Source organism: Microcaecilia unicolor, chromosome 13, assembly GCF_901765095.1.
Source record: "Microcaecilia unicolor chromosome 13, aMicUni1.1, whole genome shotgun sequence".
Classification (NCBI taxonomy): domain Eukaryota; kingdom Metazoa; phylum Chordata; class Amphibia; order Gymnophiona; family Siphonopidae; genus Microcaecilia; species Microcaecilia unicolor.
In genome coordinates, this window is record NC_044043.1 from 32,981,125 (window position 1) to 33,001,595 (window position 20,471).

Below are 20,471 nucleotides of genomic sequence, written 5' to 3' on the forward strand. Positions count from 1 at the left end.
GTGTAGGTGCCAACTCCGCCCCCAGACTGCCCACAACTTCGCCAGCTATGGTTTTAGCAGTCAGTGCTGACACTCAGCGACACTAAGGGACCCTTTTATGAAACCACGGTAGGGCTACTGTGGCAATGGGCTTGCGGTGATTCAGCGCTACTTCCGACTCTGGCCACACGCTGATCCCGGCACTAGAAAATCTTTTCAATTTTCTAGCGCTGGGGGGGGGGGGGGGGGGGGTGTCCCTGGCGGTAATCGGGAGGTGGTATGGGCTCCCCAGGAAATGGCTGCCCAGCAAGTGTTTAACTTACCAACAGTCATTTCCTGTCCCAGATGGAAATGACCTTTTACTGCCAGCACGATAAAAGGGGGTCTCGGCACGTGGCAAACTCGTGCTCTGACACCACCGCACGGCCTCTTTTACCGCCGCTTGGTAAAAGAAGCCCTAGATGTTTCAGTGCTGCTGATCAGCTGATAGCCCTGCACAAACAGTTAAATCGCTTTGAATATCGACCCCCGGATTAACAGTTAAATAATCCACCTTAATAGCAGCCCATATGAATAACTTCACCTTCTTATATGTGTATGTTGCAATTTGCCACTGTTGGTATTTTAGATGTTGACAATTGTAAAATAGATTCTTCTGCCGCCTGCAGCCAGATCATTCGTGGAAAAGGCTCTGTGTTGGCAGAATATTACTAGAATTCTACCTGTCCCGACCTGGATATCCGAACTCCAGTTCATACATTCTTTCTAAAATCTAGTTTCACATGCATCTGCATTACTTTCAGTTTAGTTAACGCAAGCAAATTATAATTTCTCTGCATCAACTGCACGGCATGATGCTGGAAGCACCCCGAACAGTTAACGCAGATGCTTTGCAATTAGTGTGCGATTAATTTGGGTAATTATCACACAGTAATTACAAAACCTTGCCACACGTTAGTAAAAGGCTCCCTTAGTGTGACCGGTTCTTTCGATCCATTTTTCTAAATATAGACAAATTCGTATTACTATTGTCTGAATTACAGTATCTGTACGAAAAGATTATGTTGTTGGATGGAACTTTATCTTGGGTCTCTTTAGCACAAAGTTCTTTGAATGGAAGCTGTTTTCTATTGGGCGTATCAGTTTTGCTACAATTCCTTACTCTGCAGAAGACCAAAGAAATATATCTTCAATGGTGTGTTCTGCCAAGTGGTTGCATCGTTATAAACTTACCCTCTCAAAACGATTAAAAGAAACAGATACATAGGAGTTTGTCAGGGAAAATATGACTTCACTTATTTTGTAATTGTGTTGAAAAAGGCTCCTTTCATTTATGCAGGCTTTTGTGAAAAGCCTTAACGTTAATTGCATAGTTGAAGGGGTTTCACTGTCTAAAACAATAAATGTAACACAGCATAAGCAAGCTGTGTTTATCAATAGTAAGTTTGCAAAGAGCACAGTTTAAGAAGTATTAATGTATTATGTTACGTAATTTTATCTTTTTACATTTGTACAAAGTAAAGCTTTCATCTTACCCTTTTGCATATATGAACCATTGCCAATGAAGCAGTCATTTGTACATATCTACAAGGCCTTCAACCCATTAAATTTGAAAATGTCCATTTTTTTAAAATCAAATTGTTGCAGGCAAACAACTTCTTAAGCCTTTTTACCTGTTCAAGTCAAGTGTTTTTAAATTAGAAATAAAATCTTGTGAAAGACATAGGGAACATGTGACTTGGAGAAAATTTCTGGAAATCTTAAACAGATAATATACAAAAAATCATTTCAAAATCTTTTACTCAGTTCTATACATTTTTACAAAGGTCCATCCAGAGTGCGTATTGATCACTTTTTTTTTTTTTTTACAATGTCTATTATCTTCATTCACAACTTTTCATTTTACCGAGCTTCAATGTCTTTGAGAGTATGGGATGGAGGCCTATCTCTTATCTCTGTGGAGAGAGGAGTAGTCCTTCTGGGAGATCCAGGGCGACCACTCAAAGTAGAAATAAGAGGTGGAGGGGCACTCAAAGCTGCTGTGGGAGGAGTCTTATTGAGAAGTCCATTTTGATGTCCTGTTGGAGGGCTGACCCTTGGATAGTGCATGCTGGGAAGGCCGGGGGTCATTAAACTTGGGTGAGGGAGATGCCCATCCAAGGCAGCTGGATGAATAGAGTGCAGGCGGGCATGTTCATAGTCCTCTCGAAGCATGTGTAACCTTTCTCTCTCATCCAAATGGCTAGCTCTCTCATGTTCCCTCCTTGGGTCAACAGAAAGGTGATGGGGATGATGGTGGTTATAATCATGTGGTTCCCTGTCTCTGAATGATCGTTCAGTTTCATATAATCGTGGTGCTGTTAGACGATGAAGCGGATCACTTCTTAACAAAAACTCTCTAGCCAGAGGGTCTCTACGGTGAATGTCTAGCCCCCTGTAATGATCTCTCAATGGATCCCTCATTGGATCCCAGTGGAAAGAAGGGTAAGGGAAACGTTCTCCACCTGGGATTGGGCTTATACCCATAAAGGGCGTCATCATACGAGTCCTGTCCAAACCACCAATACTGTTCATTGGATGCATGCCACTAACACCCACAGCCATTGGCATAGACGACAAAGGACCTGGATGCACACTGGATGCAGATATTGGAGGTGCTTGTTCAGATGACCTGTGTATCTGAGGTACTTCATGGACTATATCATGGTCCTCCTTTCTTTCTTCCTTCACTTTAATATCATTGTTTTTCTTCTGATTATCATATGCTGACTCATTTTTTCTGTCTACATCTCTGTTGGAAGTACTGTTAGGCCTCGTGCTTTCTAATACTGGAGGCCTAACATAGGGTGAAGGTACCCTGGACATTTGCTTAGTCTCTTCAACCACTCTGACGTCATGGCCCAGACTTTCTTTTTCTGAAATGTGGTTGTCCTTGGCTTTATGCTCCTCAATAGAAGCATCCTTCCAGGGTTCTGAAACATCTCGATCTCGTTCTTTCATTTTTTCTTTCTCTCGCACCTCAGTATTCAAGTGACTCCTGATTTGTTCTGCCGCACTGCGACTGTGTCCCAAAATATTCACTGCGCTAACAGGTGCTGGCGAGGGATGACTGGAGTGGCGTTTCTCAATGCTTTCTCTAAAGACAGGAAACAAAACACATATATCTTAGCATCTCAGCAAATCACTGGCCACTATCAGCGCAGCACTGACAGACAGCTGTAAGGAAAGTGTTTTGTGCTGTCTCATCCATAGGGAGCCATTTTATTAAGCCACATAAATGTCTACGCATGCCCAATGTGCGCCAAAATGGAGTTACCGCCCAGTTACTGCGTGGGTCTTGCGGTAATTTCAATTTTGGCGCGCGTCCAATATGTGCATCCGAAAAGTAATTATTTTCGGATGTGCGTCAAGTGGCATTTGATGTGCATAGGTCATTACCGCCTGGTTGCCGTGTGAGTCTTTACCGCTAGGTCAATGGCTGGCAGTAAGGTCTCAGACCCAAAATGGACACACGGCAATTTTGATTTTGTCGCACGTCCGTTTTTGGCAAAAAATTTTTAAAAGGGTCTTTTTTTACAGGCACGCTGAAAAACGGATCGGTGCGCGCCCAAAAGCTGCGCCTACACTACCGCAAGCCATTTTTCATGCGCACATTAGTAAAAGGACTCCTAGGAGACTAGAACAATACTTGGGCTATACGAGGGCAATTCTAAAGGTGCCTACTTTCCTTTGTAGGATACTAGCGTAGAAGTCTCTCAATGCGCAAATACATTATACACAATCTGGCCAATGTTCAGCCCGCGGGAGGCAGGATGGCTAAGTGCTGCAATCAGCGCTGAGTCCGGATATTCAATGTTGGGCAATTTCCGGTGACCGGAATTTAATATCTGAGAGGGGTTTTTTTGGCTGGCTTAAACGTAACCGGCCAAGTGAATATTCAACACTGGCTGGTTAACTTTATAGTGGCCAAAGACAGGCCTGTTATTTAAGCAGTTTGATTTGGCCGCCATGCTTAGCCAGCCAAGCACTAAATATTTGCGGCTAGCCGGTTATATTGCGCAATATATAGCTGGTTATCCACTAAACGCTAATATTCAGCAGAGATAACGGGCTACCTTGTGCTGAATATTAGCCAGCTTAACGCTATTTAATCGGTCAGGAGCCATTGCTAACCATTTAGTTTTAACACTTTTATTGATGACACTACAAAATTAACATCACATTCCATATTCTGAATATACAGAAGTTCAATCTTGAGTAAATAAACAAGTGAAGTAATTTGCTACTTAGAGTCATCAAACTTTTATCATTTTATTCCCCCCCTACACCCGCCCGCCCTCTATGCTTCAACATTTTAACATTGTATCATTGTACTTCCCCCCGACGTATCTACTTTAAACAGTTTTATCTAACAAATATTTCACCTTCTGTATCGTGTCATTCACAAATCTGTAATATCCAACTATGTGTATAGTAATACTAATAATATTCACCCTTATATTCCTCACTACTTTCCATTGCTAACCATTTAAATAGAGCTGAATATCGTCCAGAATCACTTACATCAGCCATACAGCTGGTGTAAATGCTCACACTCAGACTGCTATAGAATGCATATAGACTATAGTATTTGGCAACCTACAAATATAAATCTGTTCCCATCCACACTGCGCTCATGAGTACGCCACCCTTAAAGATACATGCCATCACATTTAGGTGCCATGTTATTGAATAGCACGTGGCTGTAATATTGGCATTTGCATGTTTATATGCAATCAAAAACATGTTATTGAGATGGACATGGGGAAGCCACTGCTTGCCCCGGGATTGGTAGCCTGGAATCTTGCTACTCTTTGGGATTCTGGAATGCTGCTACTAATTGGGTTTCTGCCAGGTACTTGTGACCTGGATTGGCCACTGTTGGAAGCAGGATACTGGGCTAGATGGACCACTGGTCTGAACCAGTATGGCCATTCTTATCTTCTTACTCTGGTTATTTACATGCATTCTTGGCACCTACCATTCTTATGTTCTTACTCTGGTTATTTACATGCATTCTTGGCACCTACCATTCTTATGTTCTTACTCTGGTTATTTACATGCATTCTTGGCACCTAAATGCTTGTACCCTCTTTCCAGAAATGGCCCCTAAGTGAGAAGGAAATGGAAGATATGGGAGGACTCGCAGTATGACTAAAGGAGTGAGGAAAGAGGGCATGAAATGAAAATAAATGGAGGATAATAAGGGGGCAATTCTATAACTAAGAATTGCCAAAATAAGCAGTTAGGAGTGAACACTTATGCCTGCCACAGAACTGAGATATGTTGGTGCTTCTAAGTGCCAGAGATATTTATCTAATTTATATCATTCTGTAAGTTATGTGCGAAAGTGTGAATCCCCCTGTAAAGTACATACTGGGAGAAATTCTATTATATGGCACTGAAAGCATTCTAACAGATGCAAGACGTTGAAATGAGATCCGTGCGAAAATACAGTTATGCACCCATTTATAGAATAGTACCTAAGTGTTTCCATGCAGATCTGCAAAGGGGGCGTGGCAATGGGAGGAACATGGGCGGGCCAGTGGCATTCCCTTAAGTTGCACGTAGTGTTATAGAAGTTGGAGGAACCAGGTCCAACTTGCGCACCAGGATATACATCTGGTTTCAGTTGGTGTCACACCTCGTGCCCAAAGTTGAGCGTGAATCCTGGCACTATGTGCTATTCTCTACAGGGCGCCAATCCCAGAATGCCCATGATAGAATACAGTTTGATGACAAATTTTGAGCTCCATTTATAGAATTCCTCCCCCCCCCCCCCACCACACACATAGACACACTATGTATGAGATGCACTTATTTACAGAAAAGCAGAATTTGGGCATTTGCGTGCATATCTGCGCATATATGCCTCTATTTTAACGATATACACACATAATTGAGGCATAATTGTTAGCAAGTACTTTGTAGGATTGCCCTCTTAATCTAGTCAAGTGCAAAGTAATACACATACGGAAAAGTATTCCTAAATATGAGGCTAATTCTACAGCAGGGCATAAGCTATGAAAGGAACATATGCTGGAAAGAATAGGCATATATGCCTCTTGCTTAAGTGTAAATTGCACCCCTTGCTCTGCTTACTCTCCTACCCCAGGAATGCCTGTGCTGATTGGCGGTAATCAGGGGCGGCACAAGGCAATCTGCCGCCTGAGACGGGGGCTGAGATGGTGTGCCCCCTTCCCCCGGTCATAGTCTTGTCATCTCCCCCCTTCCTTCTTCAACCCCCTTCTCTCAGCCTACCTTTCTTTCAAAAAAAAAAAAAAAAAGATGGCCGCATTGGCAGCGATTCTCATAGGCTGCCCTGCCGCCAGTACCGGCCTCTTCTCTCTACTGAGGCTCGCCTCCGAGGAAACAGGAAGTTATGTCAGAGGCAGGCCGCACTAGAGAGAAGAGGCCGAAGCAGGCGGCAGGGCAGCCAATGGGAATCGCTGCCGCTACCGTCTTTTAATAAACAAAAGTAGGCTCGGGGAAGGGGATTGAAGAAGGAATGGGGGAGATGCCAGACCAGGGCCGGTGTGGAGGGATATGCTGCTCCCGAAAGACTGCCACTGGAAGTAATTTGTCAAAGGGGCGGCTATGTGCCTTTATAAAATTCTAACACAAATTCTGAAGAAATCTTGGAAGACTTATCCATGATTTGAACATCAGTTAACCAGCAGTTACGCGTGTATGTAGCACACACGTGTCAAAACCCATTTCTGAAAGCTGATATTTACACACGCAAATTCATAATATGTAGATATTTCAAGGGACCATGGTTTGGGTGTCATTTGGGCAGGGTTTGGGCAGACTGCAATCTAAACGTATTCCCTATTTCAGAACAGGAAAACATGTACGTGCTCAAAATCACTGATAGGTTTTTAAAAAGTACTTGATTCAGCCAGTTCTTTAGGAGACAGATTAAAGGAACCATCCTTTAATGACCCATTGCTATTTTCCCCCTTTCAAATACCACCCAGAAACAGGTCCAGTTTCTCCCGATCCTACCTAATTTACATTATCCAGTTTGCAGTGGCCTTAAATACAAATCTACCTACGCCTCCAACTTCTCCTTCATAGGCACACAACTATGGAATGCTTTACCAAAATCCTTAAAATCTACTCAGAACTATCTAAATTTTAGAAAATTATTGAAGACCACCCTGTTTAAAACGGCCTACCTTCCAGACTCAACATAACCTACTTCTTCCTGGTCTCATCAAGATTCATGGACTCTATTTCCTTGTATTATCTTTTGCTATCTTTGTTGTTCATAAGATACCTATTTGCCTATTATCTTACTTTTACACAGTTTAATTGTACTTTCTGTACTGTAGCCCACCCTACGGTTTGTGTAAGCCACATTGAGCCTGCAACTAGTGGGAAAATGTGGGGTATAAATGTATTAAATAAATAAATAAAATAGTAAAAACAGAAAAGGCTGCAGATTCTGTAGGTAGCTAGCAACAGCACAGATGTAACGTTTGCAAAATGGCTGACATCCACAGGTAGGTTGATATTTCACAGTTTACATGTGTTAAGTCTAGGCCCTTATACATCTAAGTTGCCGCATTTCCTCCACTGATCTTTTTCTACGTTTATAATTGTACAATGGATTCTCCTGTTGCATGTGCCAGAAACTTACATATACGCTCCTTTATGTGACAACAGATCCTTTTTTAAAGTACTTCCAGAATTCTACATGTCCTGACCTGGGTGTATCAATTGTTCAAGACAGATGGACTAAATAAAAGCCAATAGGCTAATAATAATAATGTCAGCTGATATATTTGAACATGTTCATAATACGCTAAACCTCAATTCTACTACTACTACTACAAATCATTTCTACAGCGCTACCGGTCGTACGCAGAACTTCATAATTGAACATGAAGAAAAGACAGTCCCTGCTCAAGAGCTTACAATCTAAATCAGGACAGACAGACAGGACAAATAAGAGATAAGGGTAGGACAGACAGATAGGACACATAGGGAAAAGGGGACTATTGAAGAGAGGAAGCCAAGATAAAGGTTATGAGCAAAAACTACGCTGAGAGAGATAAGAGTGGAGGAGTGGCCTAGTGGTTAGAGTGGTGGACTTTGGCCTTGGGGAACTGGGTTCGATTCCCACTGCAGGAACAGGCAGCTCCTTGTCACTCTGGGCAAGTCACTTAACCCTCCATTGCCCCAGGTACAAATAAGTACCTGTATAATATGTAAGCCACATTGAACCTGCTATGCGTGGGAAAGCGCGGGGTACAAATGTAATAAAAATAAATAAAAAAAAAAAGAAGAAGAAGAAAACCAGGAAAGAGCAGAGTTCTGAAATCCAAGTGAGGACAGCGTGTCAAGGAGTAGGTTGTGATCAACAGTGTCAAAAGTAGCAGAAAGATCGAGAAGGATGAGGACTAAAGACTTGGGACCCTGATTACTAAGGTGCGCTAGCATTTTTAGCTTGTGCACAAAATTAGCACCCTAACTTTGTAGGCGCCCATAGAAATATTGTGGGTGTCTACACAGTGCATGCTAAAATCCTAACTCGCCTCTAGCGTGGCTTAGTAAATAGGACCCTAAGACCAACACTGGCCATGTTTCGGCACATAGGCCTTTGTCAGAGGTACTTTAGAAACATAAATATTGAGAATATGAATATTCAAAAGTAATAAAACATATGATAACCTATATACATCATTATGACTAAAAATGGAAGTGGATAAAACAGTGATAGTGCCCATCTGGATCTTAGTCTTTAGTTGAATTGAGCTTTGACCTATTATAAGTTCATCTGTCTTGAAGATTTGCATTTTGGTGGCTTCCACTTTTGTTCTCTTGCTGATTCCTTGTGGAAGATTTTTTTTTTCCTGTTTTTTTTTTTTTTTTTCCCTGGATGTATCAGTTCTAGAGTCACATCGGGTATTGTATTTTTAATTGTGCATTAAAGCTTCTACTTCTACTTTCTGTTCACTCGGTTGTCTGCTGTTGTCATTGCTGGTCATAGCATCCAGATCCATGCCTCTCATTTGTCCCACTCAATTCCAAATTCTACTTCTATCTAAAATGAGCCTTCATGTGCATACAGGTGTACTTTATAAATTGCTAGTAAAAAAGGCCCGTTTCTGTTTGAAAGGAAACGGGTGCTAGCAAGGTTTTCCTCTGAATGTGTATGATTGAGAGAGTGTATGTGAGAGTGACTGTGAGAAGCTTCTGTTCCTGCTGCTGTGCATTCCCCGTGTTGTGCTGATTCGCTGCTCCCTGTATCGTGGCTCTGCCCCTCTCCCTTCTACTGGCCAATCTGGTGTGGGTTGTGTGACGTCACTATTATCTACTCCAACTCCAGACCACCTCCAAGGGATCCACGGTTCCAGGCAGCCTCAGAATGTTGGAGTTGAGAATTATTATATAGGATGAGCCCCATTTTTGATAGAACATAGAGATTCTAATCTACCGACATACATGTATTTCATGGACCGTGAAGTGGAAGCATCCATTTTACAAATATATACATGAGACAAATCAATGGAGGAAACTTGGCAACTTACATGTGTAAGTGGCAACCCAGACATGCATAACTTGGTATTTCACAATTTACAGGTGTAAGTATACTCACTTACACAAGCATGTCAGCCATTTTGCAAACCTATATGTGTGAATGCTGCTAACCAAATGCAGAGGCCTCAATCTTTATTTATTTTCAACTTGCAGTGGGAAAAAGAAAAACAAAGGGGGATTAAGGAGAATACCTCCCTCAATCCCTCCTATACAGGACTACCCAAAATGAGCACTTTTTAAAAACTTATATGAGCAGCTATAAATGCCCATGTGGAAATATGAGGTACTATTCATTAATTCTCTTTATGAAATGGGGAATATATGTGTAGATTTTTGACCCACCCAACCCTTTGTAATTTCTATCTATTGGACTGGATGCTATAGATAGCGCCTTGAAAATTGGCACTGAAAAAAATATATGGCTAGGCGTCTTCTATAAACTACACCTGAAGTTAGGCACAGTTTATAGAATAAACCTAGTGCCCCTCAGTGCGAATAAATTTAGTCATTTACACCAACTAAACCTCAATGTAAATGCTGGCAACTAAGTTAGATTTGGAGCAGGTGAATGCCATAAGAGTGCACATCATTTTTAGAAATGCATAAGACCCGCCCATTTTTGAATCTGCAACTTAGAATTTACGCACATAAATTTACACAATATGGTCATCAATTTGTGCACATAAATTCTAATTAATGCCAGTTAGTGTCAATAATTGCTTGTGAAGTGGGTCAGACCAATGGTCCATCTAGCCCAATATCCTGCTTCCAACAAGAACCTGGCAGAAACCCAATTAGTAGCAATATTCCATGCTACCAATCCCAGGGTAAGCAGTGGCTTCCCCATATCTATCTCAATAGCAGACTATGGACTTTTTCTCATGGAACTTGTCCAAACCTTTTTTAAATACAGGTATGCTAACCACTGTTGCCACATCCTCTGGCAATGAATTCCAGAGCTTAACTATTCGTTGAGTAAAAAAAAATACTTTCTCCTATTTATTTTAAAAGTATTTCCATGTAACTTCATTAAGTGTCACCTAGTCTTTGTACTTTTTGAAAAAAAATTGATTTACGCTTACCCATGTACACAACTCAGGATTTTGTAGACCTCAATCATATCTTCCCCCAGCAATATCTTTTCCAAGCTGAAGAGCCTTAACTTTTTCAGCTTTTTCTCATATGAAAAGAGTTCAATTCCCTTTATCGTTTTGGTTGATCTTCTTTGAACCTATTCTAGTTCTGCTATATCTTTTCTGAGATACGGTTATCAGAATTAAACGTAATATTCAAGGTGAGGTTGCACCATGGAGCAACACAGAAATATTACAATATTCTTGGTGTTATTTACCATCCCTTTCCTAATAATTCTTATCATCCTGTTTGCTTTTTTTGGCAGCAGCCGCACACTGAGCAGAAGATTTCAGCGTATTGTCTACAATGACACCTACATCTTTTTTCTTGGGTTCTGACCCCCAAGGTGGACCCTAATATCAGGTGACTATCACTTGCATTATTCCTCCCAATCTGAATCAGTTTGCATATGTCCACATTACATTTCATCTGCCATTTGGATGTCCAGTCTTCCAGTTTCCTAAGGTCTTCCTGCAATTTTTCAGTTTGCATGTGTTTTACCAACTTTGAATAGTTTTGTGTCATCTGCAAATTTAATCACCTCATTTGTTGTTCCTATTTCCAGATCATTTTTATTATGTTAAATAGCACCGGTCCCAGTACAGATCCTGGCAGCACTCCACCCTCCTCCATTGAGAAAAAATGGCCATTTAACCCTACCCTCTGTTTTCTGTCCAATAACCAATTCCTTATCCACATTGCCTCCTATCCCATGACTCTTTAATTTTCTCAGGAGTCTCATGAGGAACTTTGTCAAAAGCTTTCTGAAAATCTAGATATACTACATCAACTGGCTCACCTTTATCCATATGTTTATTCATACCTTCAAAGAAATGAAGTCAATTGGTGTGGCAAGACTTCCCTTGGCTGAACCCATGCTGACTCTGTCTCATTAATCCACGTTTGTCTATGCGTTCCGTAATTTTATTCTTTATAACAGTTTCTACTATTTTGCCCAATACTGAAGTCAGGCTTACCAGTCTGTAACTTCCTGTATCATCCCTGAACTCTTTTAAAAAATTGGCGTTACGTTGGCCATCCTCCAATCTTCAACTACTACAGGCGATTTTAAAGACAGGTTACAGATCACTAACAACAGATCAGCAATTTCATGTTTGAGTTCTTTGGGGCCCTTTTACAAAGTGGCGATAAGCCCGAGGGTTTACCACTTGCTAAAAGGGAAGTACCACCGGGCTACTGCAGTAGCCCAGCGGTACTTTCCACCCCTAGTGCAACATTTCCGGCTCCCGCGCTGCCTGGTTACTGCCGGGGTAGCGCGGGAGCCCTTACCGTCACCTCAATAAGTGGCAGTTAAGTGCTTCCACCTAAATGGGCGTGTGGCAAGTGCTTCACTTGCCACACGTCCATTTCTTTTAAAAAAAACCCTGCCTTTTAGCCGCTGCAGTAAAAGGGGGCCTCAGCATGCATCAAAAACACAGACCAAGTGAGTGCAGGGCCCCTTTTGGCACAGCTTTGTAAAAGGACCCCTAAATACCTTAGGGTGCAGCCATCCAGTCCAGGTGATTTACTACTCTTTAATTTGTCAGTTTGGCTCATTACGTCTTCCAGGTTCACCAAGATTTTTTTTCTGTTCCTCCACATCATCACCCTTGAAAAACATTTCTAAAACAGGTAGATCTCTTACATCTTCTTCCATAAAGACTGAAGCAAAGAATTCATTCAGTCTCTCCGTTATAGCCTTGTCCGTCCCTGAGTGCCCCTTTTGCTCTTTCATGATCTAATAATTGCACAGATTCCCTCACAGGTTTTCTGCTTCTGATGTACCTGAAAAAGTTGATACTGTGAGTTTTTGCCTCTGCAGCATTTATCTTCATATTCTCTTTTAGCCTTCTTTATCAGTGCTTTGCATTTAACTTGCCAATGCTTATGTTGCTTTTTATTTTCTTCATTTGGGTCCTTTTTCCATTCTTTGAAGGATGCTCTTTTGGCTCTAATAGCTTCTTTCACTTTGATCATGCTGGCTGTCATTTGTTCTTCTTTCCACCTTTGCAAATATGTGGAATACTTCTGGTCTGGGCTTCCCATATGGTATTTTTAAATAATGTCCATGTCTGATTTAAAGTCCTAACTTTTGCAGCCGATCTTTTTAGCTTCTTTTTAACCATTTTCCTCATTTTATTATAGTCATCCTTTTGAAAATGAAATGCTGCTACAGTACATTTCCTTTGTGACATCACTCTAGATATTAGCTCAAATTTGATCATTTTACGATCACTGTTTCCCAACGGACAGTACATCGTTACCTCTCATACAATGCCCTGAATTCATCTAAGGACTAGATCTAAAATAGCTCCCCCTCTTGTCAGTGGCGTTCCTGGGGGGGCTGGCACCCGGGGCAGATCGCCGATGCACCCCGCCCCCCAGGTGCCGTGCCCCCCCCCCGCTGGGTGCACGCCGCTGGGGGGATGCCGCGCGCGCCTTTCCTCCATTGTTCCATGCTTCTTCTCTGCCCCGGAACAGGAAGTAACCTGTTCCGGGGCAGAGAAGAAGCATGGAACAACGGAGGACAGGCGCGCGCAGCACCCTCCCAGCGGCTTGCACCCGGGGCAGACCGCACCCACCGCCCCCCCCCTAGGAACGCCACTGCCTCTTGTCGGTTCCTGGACTAGTTTTTCCAAAAAGCCCTCCAAGAAGTCCCCCAACAGCCCTCCCCCTTGCTTCTCTTCTCCTTCCCTACACCACCACCTCTACTTGATGAGAATTGTGGAAAAGCTCAACTTAGAATAAAAAGCATTAACAAGTTTTGAAGGGAAGGTATAAATTTAAAACCCTACTACAACCAACTAGTCAATGAGTTCCAAAAAATAACAAGCTAATTAGTGCTTATAATTGGCTTCTAAACAAGCAATTACTGGTACTCATTAGATTTTTACACACATAAATCTTGGCGTGGGATCCGTGCCTAAATTTTACGCTCAAATTCAAAAAGGGGGTGGGGAAATCGGAGGGTCATGGACGGAATGAGGGCGTTTCTCTAAAATTTACACATGTAGTTATAGAATAAGAGGGATGCATGCCTAATTTAGGCACGATGATTTGCATGTCCGTGCCTAAATATAGGCATGATTCCCGAGTGTAAACGCTATTCCATAAACCTCAACTAACTTTAAGTGCAGTTTATAGAATAGCGCTCTTTTTGGTGCCATATATTGAATTCGCCCCCATACGACTAGCACACCAGTTTTATAGAAGAGAGCTTGACAAATACATGTGTAAAAGCCAATTTGTGACATCCTTTCCTTGTGCCCATTCTATAAATCAGAGTGTGCAATTGGCATCTACATCTAGGCACCCTTTATAGAACTGCCCTTTTAGGCTTCTATGTTTGACTGAAAACAGAGGACAAATTTAGGCACATTTTATTTTTATTTATTATGACATTTTAGCCACATTATCCCGAGATAAGCTCAGGTTCAAAGTGGCTTACATATCAAACTTCAAATTGAAAAATTGTACAAATTTAAGAACATTTACTGTCAACGATTAAATTCATCAAACAATTAGGTTATGATATTAAAATATACAAGTCTCAATATTGGGAGTTCATACGTATAAGGAACTCAAAATTGTAGATTCTTGGAACACAATTATATAGTGTAAGGAACAAGGACATTAGCTAAAGTACAATAAGATCAAGGACAAGGTTATTATACAATAACCGCCTTCCACAGCTTAGTTCTTTTTATCCCCGATAGGAGCTGTGACAGGCAGGGGCGAGACTTTCTCAAACTAACCTCTGCAACTTTCATTGGCAGACTTGTGGTACAAGCGAGAACCATGAGAATACCCTTAGGGATCACAAGGGCTGTTTTGTGAAAGGAGTGGCGATGGGCAGGAGAGAGTGGGTATCGTTCCTGCCTGTAGGACCCCATTAGATCACAAGGGATAAAATGTTAGGCCAGGGGAACATATGGGAGTGAGAGGGGATGGGCAGGGGTCTGGTCTACAAATTTCAAGAGCGAGGGGGGGATCAGGATCGCGGGTGTAAATGTTGCTGCTAATCAGTTAAGTACTGGCTCTGCCCAAGCTCTGCCAACGGACTACCCTGGCACTAACTGAACAGTGCAGGGAGTCATGGAGTTGGCGATTGGAAGCACGCCACCAACTTCCACATTACAAAAGCAGCGCAGAGAGGAGGGAGAGCAGCTCAGGCACTGCTTCAGCATCCCCAGCAACAATGGTCTAACATACTTGGGGGAGGGGAGAGAAGGAATACATTGCCCCCCCAGTCCATCCCTGGGCCCCCCCCCCCCCAGAATTGGAGGGCTGCCTGTGCCTCTGCTTGCCACACCTGCAAAGCTACATTCAGACATAAAATAACCCCACTCTAGAAAAGGTTACCTCTCACACCATGCACGACTTCTATTTGAAAATTCTTGAAGTGAATTTGGTACCTTTCTTTGTCATCTTTACTAAGTGATGAGTCTCGTTTATCTGCATCTCTGTCTCTGTCATGTGAAGCAACAGAGGAACTGCGTTCCGTCTCTCCTGGTTTCAGCCAAGGTGGAGGGGTTGGGAATGACGGAGGCGTTCGGTGCAATCTGTTCCAGGGCTCATGAGGGTTGCTAAAGTTTTGCATGCTGGGGCCATCTTTGTGGCCGAACATTGAGTTGGGCGCTGAAATGGTAGTGAAAAGCAAAAAAGGTTTTACAATATAATACATTACAACGGACTTCTTGTCCGCTACATTACCAAAATGTCTAGTGCAGATTACAGAAAAATTAAGAATAGGCGAATGATATAATCCTCAAATTACAAAGTAGGAAAAATAACTTGTAAACACTGTAAAGAAGGTTTCCCAAGTCTGGTCTGGAGTACCCCTTGCCAGTCAGGTTTTTAGGATATTCACAATGAATATAGAGATTTGCATATAATGGAGACAGTGTATACAAATCAAGTTCATGTATATTCGTTGTGGATATCCTGAAAACCTGACTGGCAAGGGGTACTCCAAGACTGTTTTGGGGTCTTGCCAGGTACTTGTAAAGTGGATTGGCCACTGTTTGAAACAGGGGCGTAGCCAGATGGCCAATTGTGGGTGGGCCTGAGCCTAAGGTGGGTAGGCATGGAATTCATCCCCCCCCTCTCTCCACCCCTCCCTGCCCACAAACACCAAATATTAAATACTTGAGCTGGCGGGGATCCCCAAACCCTGCCAACTGAAGAGTTCCTCCTCCTCCTCCTCCTCAAACAGCCAGCCCTCTTCCAAATGGCAGCCAGCAGCACTTGCTTCAAATTGATGCTGCTGTGGCAGGCTGTGCATGCTGTGCATGCTCAGTGCTTTTGCTTGTGCGAAAACTGAGCATGTGCAGAAAGGCCAATCTCAGCCTCAGTTCAAGGCAAGTGCTGCTGGCCAACATTTGGAAGAGTGGGGACTGCCCAAGGACAGAAAATCTTCAGCTCGCAAGGTTTGGGAATCCCCACCAGCCACAGCAAGAGTGTCACAATTTTGAGTGGGCCTGAGTCCAAAATGGGTGGGCCCCGGCCCACCTGTGGCTACGCCACTGGTTTGAAACAGGATCCTGGGCTTAATGGACCTTCTATATTGATTGGATGATTGGCAGATCAAGAGCACATCTCGGGAAAGTGCTATAAAATCAACGAACACAACCATCCACTTGAACTCATAATCTCAATCAGGAGTTCAGGTGTAAGCCTTTCTTCTATAACAAGGGAACACCGCCTTGGCACTCATCAGGGAAGAAATATGAGCGTCAGCCAATGTGAGCTTGGGATATGTTGAAGCTGCTGTAACCCCTTTGGTACACTCAATAAGAACGGGCTGTCATTTGAAACGGCAAATGTCAATAATATATCCCATGTTGTTGCGTGTCATTAAAAACCAAACATGAGAAGATAAAATACATTTTCCCCCTGATTCTGTAAAGGTTGCCAAAAATTGTGCGCACAAATTTATGTGCGTTCCTGATTTGCGTGCGCAATTTAACTGAATAACAAGCCAATTAGTGTGAATAATTGGCTTTTTAAAAGCAGCCATTGGCACTAACTAGATTTAATTGGCATGTACGTGCGTAAAGATAGGCATGGGATCCACGCCTAGATTTTATGGATGGACCAAAAAATGGAGTGCAGAAAAGGGAGGGTCATGGCGTTTGGAGGTGGGGTGTGAGCCAGTTATGCACGGTATTATAGAAAAAGGAAGCAATCCACGTACATTTTAAAATGGGCATTTGCACCATGTTTTTGTCGGTGCAAATGGACATGCCTACATTTATACGTGACCCCGTGCTTAAACACTATTCTATAAAATGCTGTATATAATGAACCTATCTAAGCCTTTCCAAAACCAGGTCCAGAGGCCTGAAGCTGTCAGCCTGACCTAGTAATTATGGCCTCTGTGTGACCCAGAGGCTCATGAGCTCTGGCGACAGGCTTGCAGAGTGGAAAGAACATGAAGCAATTTTCCATGCAAGGTGTTTACTAAAGAATGTGGTTAGGGGCTTTTTCAGAGATAATGACTGGAACATAGATAAATGGTTGTTGGCGAAATGGAACATGCTAATCTGTATGATGTTGCTTTGGCCCTTACCAATAATCTTGATCAGTGTGGTCTGAACTAATAATTATCTACCTTGTGGTCGGAATTTATGCTAACGAACTGTTAGAGCTGTATAATGGTAGAAGAGTATACAATTGGAGAAGTACTCAGAGATAGCACTCCTGTTCAGCTTTGTTGTAACTGTCTCATGAGAAAAGAATCATAGTTTGTTTTCTTGCTTGCTAAGTAATAAAGGGAATATTTTCTCATCTCTGCGTGGCCTTCACTTCTTCTCTCCCTACCTCTATGAGTGTGTGGAGCATTCTATTGGGTTGGGGAGGGCAGAAGATTAAACACTGCGCCTAACTTTAGGAGCGGTTTTTTTTGTCAGTGCCGATGTTTTAGGTGCCATTTATAGAATTAACCCCTTTGTGTTTTTTTTCATTTGCCAATAATAGGGATCACTCTTTTGCAAATAGTGTGTTCCACTGGGAAAGAGAGCAGGCTATTTCTCAATAGTGGAACATCATGTACGTGTGAATTAATGCAATGTGCCAAAGAGTGCTCGTATGAATGCACTATTGGAAAAGAGTGTACACGATGTTCAAAATAGTGCACCCTCTTTCCAAACAGCGTGCATTCTGTAACGAGAACACGAGTAAAACAAACAAAAAAAAAAGATAAATCAAAAATTCCCATGAACACATGAAATGATACAATATAAACATTTTCCGGCTGCCTACCCCCACACTTCAATATGAGACACGTCCAATAGACTTTAGGTTCCCAGTGAATTCAGATTACTCAGCTTGCCAAACTGAATGGTATCTCAGAGTTACTTACATATGATGGACATGAATAAACAATGGAGAGCTGTAATTCTCTCTGAAGCCCTCGTATGGATTTTTAATATGAAAACTATATCCACATGAACTACGCAGTATTTGAGGTGTGCATAGAAAATGCTACTCATTCTACGTAAAATGTGATCATTTTATTGCCACTGTTTAAATTCTGTTTACCAAATACCATGGTTTCAAGTGGTAAAAGCTTGTAAAACTTAAGATTGGAAGTTTGTAGTGATCAATGATTGAGACCTGGAGGAAGACGGAGGAGGTGTTTGTACTCTTCCTTCTGATGAAGCAAAACTAACAGCCACTTCCATAGAAAGCACTGGTCTTTCATGGTTTACAGACTGGATATTCTATTGCAAATAAATCACTCACTAACTGATGGGTTCCCGAGTCCTCCGAAGGCATTGCTGCTCACTGAAGCAAGACTGGGAAACGTGGATGGCCGATTGAAGGGTTCTGCAAAACAAAGACAAGTAATGGAAATTGTTGCACAAACGTGTAATAATAAAGGAGTGCCTTTAGTAACTGCATCATTTATTCATTTATTTGTATCCCACATTTTCCCACCTATTTGCAGGCTCAATGTGGCTCACATTGTTCCGTCATGGCGATCACCAGTTCCGGAAAAAAGAAATGCATAGTTAAGGTGGAGGAGACGGAGTGGGTTTGGTATTCAAGTAAGGAAGTTCATTTTCATAATAAGAAATAAAAGGTAATGGGTAAAACGTCAGGTGTGGTAAATTGTCTTGAACAATAGGAATATAAACTTCAAATTATGATAAAATTAGTATGGACAATTAGGAAAATAAAGAGTTACGTCATAATCGCTATGGCCAATGGTAGAACTGCTCCATTCTCTCTGGGATTGTGTGGGATTGAAAACATTTGCTGCTTTAGAAGACGCTGAAAAGTTTGCCAGTTGACCAAGCAGATAAGCAGGGGATGTGGCCAAATGGAGGAGCAGTTTATATGAGTCAAGTGATCTCCTGGTTCTGTTGAGCTCGACTCCCGCTTTTCCTCTGACTGTCAAGAACTATGGAAAGTAACTTCGTCCGTATATGGGGGGGGGGGGGGGGGGGGGGGGTCAATATTCAAAGTGATTTGGCTTGCCAGAAACAGCTCCTGGCCTGTTAAATCGCTTGTATGGGGCTAACTGCTCATTTTCAGCGGCACTTAACTGGTTAAAGCCACTGAAAACACATCCAGTTAGCGCCTAACCGAAAACTAACTATTTTGGAGGCATTCCAGGGGATGGAGTCAGCACTTAACTGGCCAAGGTAATCGCACAAACAGAACCACATAAAAGTCAGTCCTACCTTCGAGCTCCTTTTACAAAGCGGCAGTAAGCCCAACGCAGGTTTACCGCTTGTTAAAAAGGAACTACCGCTGGGCTACCACAGCAGCCCGGTGGTAGCTCACACCCCCAGCGTGCCGTCATATCCGGCGTTGTAGCACTATGAAGTATATTGTGATTCTGTTTGCATTAATATGCTGTTTATTATAAGCAATTGGTGTTTGAAGCCAAAATAGATGGTCATATTTAGCTATTATAATGCATGAAGGTTGATGTTCTTCATATCACTTTTCTGTAAGATAGTGGACCCCTTATGAGTTTTTTGGGGGTTTTTTAAAATATTTATTTACCTAGATGAACAGCTGGGTTAAGGAAGTTGCCATGATGGGGAGGGGGTCCAAACGGGTTACCGGCAGGATGTGCAGCACCTACAAAGTCAAAAGTAGAAGAAATGAGGTCCATAAAGATGTGGGTGCAAGGAAATTGTATTAGATCAGATGACAAGAAGTAACAGCATGGAAGAAGCACTGCTCCACTGATCTTACTGGAAGTTTAAACCCGTTTTATTTAGAGCAATAGAAAATTCAAGAACTAGTATACACATAGCAATGAGAAGTCCTGGCAGTAACGTTTTGTATAAAAACACCAAAGTAATAAGAGCTTATGAAAACTACTCCCTAAATTTGTTCTACTCCCTGATCGAGATGTGCAATCGTCTCCAGTATTAGAACACGAGGATACACAGTAACACAAATGAGGCTGTTCAAAAATAAAACCTTTCAGACTCACCTATTTCTCCCTAACTTCAGTGTCATGCAGATCTGAAGCTCTCTCTATTCTTCCCCTCTACATCTGCGCTTCTGCCCCGGGATGCTTGAATGCTACCGACTCTGCTAGGTAGGCCAGGGCTGCCAAGAGGGGGAGGCGGGGGAAATTTCCCAGGCCTGGCCTCCAAGGGGAAGCCCAGGCCCAGTGCCAGCAAGCTTCTTTTTGCCTGATTGCTTCCTGCTTCTGCGTGCCGCCCAGGACCCAGCTGATTGCATTAGCGTGATATCGCGTTAATGCAATCATCTGGGTTCCGACTCCTGGCACGGACAGGAGC

General features: G+C 42.4%; 1 protein-coding gene across 5 annotated transcripts in view; it reads right to left on the reverse strand.

Annotated features, from left to right (window-relative positions):
- Positions 1–241: 241 nt before the first annotated feature.
- The window catches only part of AUTS2 (activator of transcription and developmental regulator AUTS2), a 1,384,488-nt gene continuing 1,364,258 nt past the window's right edge, over positions 242–20,471 (reverse strand). For all 5 annotated transcript variants that reach the window (XM_030186244.1, XM_030186241.1, XM_030186242.1 and 2 more), the window contains 4 exons: positions 19,720–19,797; positions 18,448–18,531; positions 15,117–15,339; positions 242–3,115 (listed from right to left, as the gene is read on the reverse strand). In XM_030186244.1, coding sequence (XP_030042104.1) covers positions 1,882–3,115; positions 15,117–15,339; positions 18,448–18,531; positions 19,720–19,797 — 1,619 coding nt within the window. In that variant the 3' untranslated portion in view covers positions 242–1,881. The remainder of the gene's footprint in view (positions 3,116–15,116; positions 15,340–18,447; positions 18,532–19,719; positions 19,798–20,471) is intronic.